The sequence below is a fragment of the Nestor notabilis genome, unplaced genomic scaffold (genome assembly GCF_000696875.1).
Source record: "Nestor notabilis isolate BGI_N333 unplaced genomic scaffold, ASM69687v1 scaffold8476, whole genome shotgun sequence".
Taxonomy (NCBI): Eukaryota; Metazoa; Chordata; class Aves; order Psittaciformes; family Psittacidae; genus Nestor; species Nestor notabilis.
Genome location: NW_009931442.1, coordinates 18,373 through 24,052, shown reverse-complemented (window position 1 = coordinate 24,052; position 5,680 = coordinate 18,373). Strand labels below are relative to the sequence as shown.

Genomic DNA, 5,680 nt, shown 5'->3' with positions numbered 1-5,680 from the left:
CGCTGGGCCGGGCACTGGCGCAGGCTGCAGGACAGGATCGAGCCTGACAAGGGGCCCGGCCCGCCTGGCGGAGCCTCCGCGCTGGGACGTGGCTCTGGTCTCCCCAGGAATCCAAGAAGCACCTGGCCGGGTTGGGTGTTCTGGGACTGGGCAACCTGATCACCGAGATCACAGCCAGCGAGGAGGACAGCCCAGAGGCGGATGGAGCCCACTTGGATGAGGAAGGTTAGACACTGGGGTGCCTGCACTTAAACCGTAGAGGGACTGCAGGATCAGAGCTATTACTGGAGAGGAAGAAAAGCACCCAGATCATCACGCAGGGAATATTGTGATTTATCTGGTCACAGGTCCTCTGGCAAAAGGCCTTGCCTTCTCCTTCCCAGAGTGACCCCACATTATCTCCTGGTCACTTTTTCACTTGTTCCCTGCCATATTTATGTAAGTGGGGTTTTTTTACTTATTGCTTCTCCCTCATAAATAAGTTTGGTTTATGTTTCCCCTGTGTTAAACAAGCCTGTTTAGTGCACAATATTATCATGTCCCTTTTTTTATTTCTGAGCTTGTTGAACAGTATTACTGAGTAAGCGAAAGGTTTTCCTTGTGCTAAGTTGGTACTTACCAATCTGGACAGGAAATTCAGAGCTCTTGGAGCTGTTGGTTGGAGCGATGTTAATCAGATGTATTTGTTCCTCTAAGAAAAGGAAGCATAGGAAAGGATTCATGTAGACACAGCGAAGTCCAACATTAGTTATCCATGTTAGGATAAAGTTCTGTGTGACTAGATTTCTTTTCTTCCTAGGCTGGGTTAAAAGCACAGAAGATGCTGTTGATTATTCAGATATTAATGAAGTGGCAGAAGATGAGAGCCGTAGGTATAAGCAGGCAATGGGCAGCCTACAGCCAGTTCGAAGACCAGGTAAATAGGACTAGTGTTACAGCTGTAGCTGTAGAAGGTATTCTGGGGCAGTGGGCCTTGACAGTTTCTGTATGGGTGACATTGTACCTTTTCACTCCTTGCTTCAAGAACCTAATACAAGTTTTTGTGGAACTGTGTTCACTGGATGAAGCCACTGCTTGGTATCTTCCTGTTTTAAAGAATTAGTTCCTCCTTAGACTTAAATTATACTAAGAAAAGAAACTATGACCCTCCTTTTGCTCTGAGGTCCCCTGCAGAGAATTCCCAATACTTGCTTACGTTTTGTTAACCTGTGTTCTTAGGAACAGGGTTATGCAGCATGCCTGGTGCTTCTTGGAGATACTCAGAAGTAGAGATAAGGTTCTGATCTTTTAGAGAGTCACTTTGATCTTAATATTCTCTCCTGTTTTACCCTGGGTTTTTTTTCTGAAATGACTTTCTGCAGAAAGCAGTTTGGTTCTTTTGTTGGTCCCAGAGATCTCTGTCTGGCCTGGAAAAGATTTGCAAAACCATGAAGCTTTTCCCTTTCAGTAGCTGCTAGTGTAAATGCTAAATCTTTACATGTTCCTTAAAGCTGCCTTATGTTTGACCTTGCTGTTGACACATCGTGTTTAGTGGGATGTAAAGGTGATTAGGGCTTTTGAACCACCTTTTTACTACATTTTTCTTAATTCTTTAGCAGCTTTATTTGCTCTGTGAAGCGTGAATAAGGGGAAGGGATAGCATAATATATGTATATATACTAAGTGCTTCAGTCACCTTTCTGTCAGTTTGCCTTTTCCCTTCCTTCGCATTCTTTCTTAAATTTCAATCTTGCAAATGAGTATGTGCAGAAAGCTGAAGTTGTAAGAGTTCTGCATCTTGTTACAAAATAAAGATGGTCTCCTCACTAATGAGTAGAAATGCTTTTCTCATCAGGGTGGGACAGGTATAAGATAGTATCAATGGGAAGGGTGCCTAGTTCCCTTTTATTGTCTGTTTAATATGCATCTTGTCTCCTGACTGGTTAGATGAAGATGAGGATGACTATGATGCTGACTGTGAAGATATTGATTCCAAGTTGATGCCGCCACCACCACCACCTCCAGTACCTGGAAAGAAAGAAGATGAAAAGGATGTAGCTGCAGCTGGTGAGTGGGAACTTTCTTCCTCTCTCTGGCAATATGAATGTCTGAAGGAAGCAAACACTGCTGGACAGCAGTTCATTCTGCAGCAAGCACCACGTGTCATCAGAATTCAGTCTGCAGGCTGCATCTAGAGGTGGGTGTTCATCCTGATACGCAATGTTAAAAGATTGTCTGAAATGTAAGGTGAAATATTGTATTTCCAGTGATTGATAAAATACTGATATTGACAATGAAACTGCTTTTTTTTTATCTCATCCTCTCAGTTGTGGCTGGGAAATTCACCTGGAACGCTTAGGATAAAATGCAAGGTTAAACCAGAATGGTACTCATAACACCTGCAGAGGCTTAATTTTTGCATACCTTGGTATAAAAACAGTAGTTGTGGCGTTATGGGGTTGTACTAGGGGACAGGGAGGAAACCTGTTTGTTTATAAGGTGCTTGTTCTATTGTAGTATCTGAAGATGGAGACGGTATCATTTTGCCCTCCATCATTGCTCCTTCCTCTGCTGCCTCCGACAAGGTGGATTTCAGCAGCAGCTCTGATTCTGAGTCAGAGATGGGACCTCAAGAAGCCAGGCAGGCAGAATCCAAGGAAGGCAAACTCACACTTCCTCTTGCAGGAATCATGCAGCGAGATGCTACCAAACAGTTGCCAAGTGTTACAGAGCTCTTCCCGGAATTTCGACCAGGCAAGGTATTGTAAGAGATATGTGAAAGTGACAGAAACTGTATCACGTAAGCCTCTAAATATGCATCCTGTAGTATTAGGGCTATGTAGTAAGTAATCACGTAGATGTTCTTGCTCACCTTAATGCTGTCTGTAGTTTCTGTGTGCTGCTGTTTCCAGACTGCTTAATATGCAATGCTTTTCCTGCCATTTACAGGAGCCTCTTAAAAAGCATCATATAAATCAGGGTGTGAAATGATGTTTGCAGTTCTGTAAGACCATAGCACAGGTATCCTTATCTTTGAAAATTGTTTTTTTGAGTTAGTAGAGGATACTTTTGCCAGATGACTAAAAACCATAATGCTAATCTGTCTGCTTTCCTTTTTTTCTGGCAAATACTTTCTCCTCCTTTCATGCTGTCCTGAACTTGGTGTGCTCTTCCTGAAAGGGCACATTTGTGATCTGTGTCCTTTATTTAATCCTCCCTTGTAACTGCTTGGAGCATGGGTCAGAAATTACCTCAATAACAAGTTGGCTGAAAGTATGATCATTCCTCGCACAAAGCGAATTCATTACGATACTTTCATAGATGATCTCAAATAGCGAATGTAGTGGATGTATTTCAGTAACTATTTTGAAAGTTTCAAAGCTGTCAAGAGGAGAGGAAAGGTAGGAGGGGAAGGAGAATAAAAGTTGCCAAACAGATGTTTGGGAGCCAGGATAACTTGGTTTTATTGTGTGCCTCCATCACAGGTTTTGTTTAAGTAGCTGAGCAGTTTGAATAATTAAATGTCATGTTTTAATGATTTAGCTAACTTCTGTCTATTAGAAATCTAGGTAAGGCTCTAGCACGTAAGTTAAACTCTGAGTGCTCCCTTGGCTTTGGCAAATTTGGTGTTTCCCGTGTTAGTGTATTTTGTATCAGTTGGTGTGCTCATTTCTTTGCTGCTCAACATATTACATTACATCACATCAGGGACTGGCTTGGTGTTGAACATGCCCAGTGGGTGCAGAAATCAGTGCAAGCTGTTAATGCTGAGCACTTTTCATAATTAATTCATGAGCACTAGAGCTGGCAAAGCCTGAAATCCTCTCAATTTTGCTGTGAGGATTGGTTGATGTCTGAGAATGTGTATGTTAATGTAGCAGTTTTTCTTGATGAAACCACTTAAAATAGCATGTTGAGAAGCAGACTTTTGTGCTTGATTTAAACTGTTAGCAGCTTAACTATGTCTGAGATCTTTGCCCTTTGTCTTGGCCAGAGAGTTCAGAAGTAATCTGGGGGAATTTTGTGAAGAACAGGAACATAGATGTGGGTAGAGATGGACAGAGGGTTGTATAAACATTATTCCCTTTGGGAGTCAGCGTATCAGATTAACAGGGAACATTAATAGGATGTGTACTTACAAATCTTTGGTTTTCCAGTTAGTTTGTGAGTAATGCTTTCCCCCTTCACGAGAGTGCTCTGAAGAAACAATTATCAGTGCTTAAAAACCAGCAACCATAATTGTACTAGAAACAGAAGAGAGAGTTTGTCAATGTCGTTAGTGTGGGTGCTGGAGGTATGAAGCATGCGTGTAGGGGAACTGCGTTATGATGGAAATAAAAATGAGTGTACTCTTTCTGGACTGTGGTATTTGTTGTTAATCTGGCTGCTTAAGAAATCTCTGCTTTATATAACTGCCTTCTAGCTTTGTCTCTTTTGCTAATAGTTTTATCAACTCTTCTTGAATCTCCGCGTGTCTTTTTCAGGCTTATGGATTGTTCAAAATGAAAATAATTATTTCCATGTGGCATCTTACCACATGCTCACTATGTAAAGGCAGTCTTTCTTCCATCTGTTGAATTTGTGCCTGAAATTAAGAATAAATCTTTTAGAAAAGGAAGGATCCATCAAACAGACAGATCAGAAACTTTTTTTCAAGTATAACCAAGAGACTGTTGATTGCATCAGGGGTTGGGGCTGTGGTACAGGCCAAGCTTCTGAATTTTAGAGTGCTCTCTTTCATGACTGTTTTTCAGGTGAGAGAAAGACAGACAAGAATTCCAGAGTGGTGGTTTTCTTTCTCTGACTCGCTCGTTTTTTCCTAATCTAGGTACTGCGTTTCCTGCGTCTCTTTGGCCCTGGGAAGAATGTTCCATCGGTTTGGCGTAGTGCCCGAAGGAAGCGCAAGAAGAAACATCGGGAGATGGCACAAGAAGTGCAAATACAGGAGGGTGAAGTTGTAGTTGAGAGTGGAATGGAAGGCAAATCTCCTTGGGAATATGAGTTTGCTGCTCCTCCTCCTCCTGAGCAGTGCCTTTCAGATGATGAGGTGGGATATCTGAGACTTAGAGAGGGTCGCCAGCTGGCACTGGGGGTAGTAGTGGATTGGAAGCAACTTTTAGAATATAGAGCTTTTCATCCAAAGTAAAACTGGAGAACGGGGTTGGCTTGTATTCCAGCTGTGCAGAAGCTCTTCTACAGATACTAGTCAGTGACTTCAGGTGATTGCTTCTTACTGAGAAGTCTGCCTCTGTGGTACAGGATCAGTAGGAGAGCTTATCCTCTTTGTATCAAGAAGAAATCTCTGTATTCTTGGAAGTCTAATTGCAGAACATTCTTAAGGCAGCTAGTAAGTATGGAAAAGCAATTCTTAGAAATACCTTTCTCTTCCGAGAATAAGCTGGGAAACTTGGAAGGAAGAAACCTCTTTCTGACACTGAGACCAGTAGTGTAACCATTCCCTCCTTTGGTGTGCTTCAGATTACCATGATGGCACCTGTGGAATCAAAATTTTCCCAGTCAGCTGGTGATACAGACAAAGTAACAGATACCAAGCCGAAAGTGGCAGAATGGCGCTATGGCCCAGCACAGCTCTGGTATGACATGCTGGGGATCCCTGAAGATGGCAGTGGGTTTGATTACGGTTTCAAGCTGAAAGAGAAGAAGGAGGAGGAAGAGGAGGAGGAAGCTGAAGGCCATGCAG

At 42.5% G+C, this 5,680-nt stretch overlaps 1 protein-coding gene across 1 annotated transcript in view; it reads left to right on the top strand.

The window, feature by feature from the left end:
• Window positions 1-107: 107 nt before the first annotated feature.
• LOC104406801 (transcription initiation factor TFIID subunit 1-like) overlaps window positions 108-5,680 on the top strand; it is a gene marked incomplete at both ends in the record, with an annotated part of 23,381 nt that continues 17,808 nt past the window's right edge. Inside the window, 6 exons of the mRNA XM_010015897.1 lie at window positions 108-225; window positions 800-916; window positions 1,927-2,046; window positions 2,497-2,738; window positions 4,808-5,026; window positions 5,458-5,680. The exon at window positions 5,458-5,680 is cut by the window's right edge and continues 53 nt beyond it. Coding sequence (XP_010014199.1) covers window positions 108-225; window positions 800-916; window positions 1,927-2,046; window positions 2,497-2,738; window positions 4,808-5,026; window positions 5,458-5,680 — 1,039 coding nt within the window. The remainder of the gene's footprint in view (window positions 226-799; window positions 917-1,926; window positions 2,047-2,496; window positions 2,739-4,807; window positions 5,027-5,457) is intronic.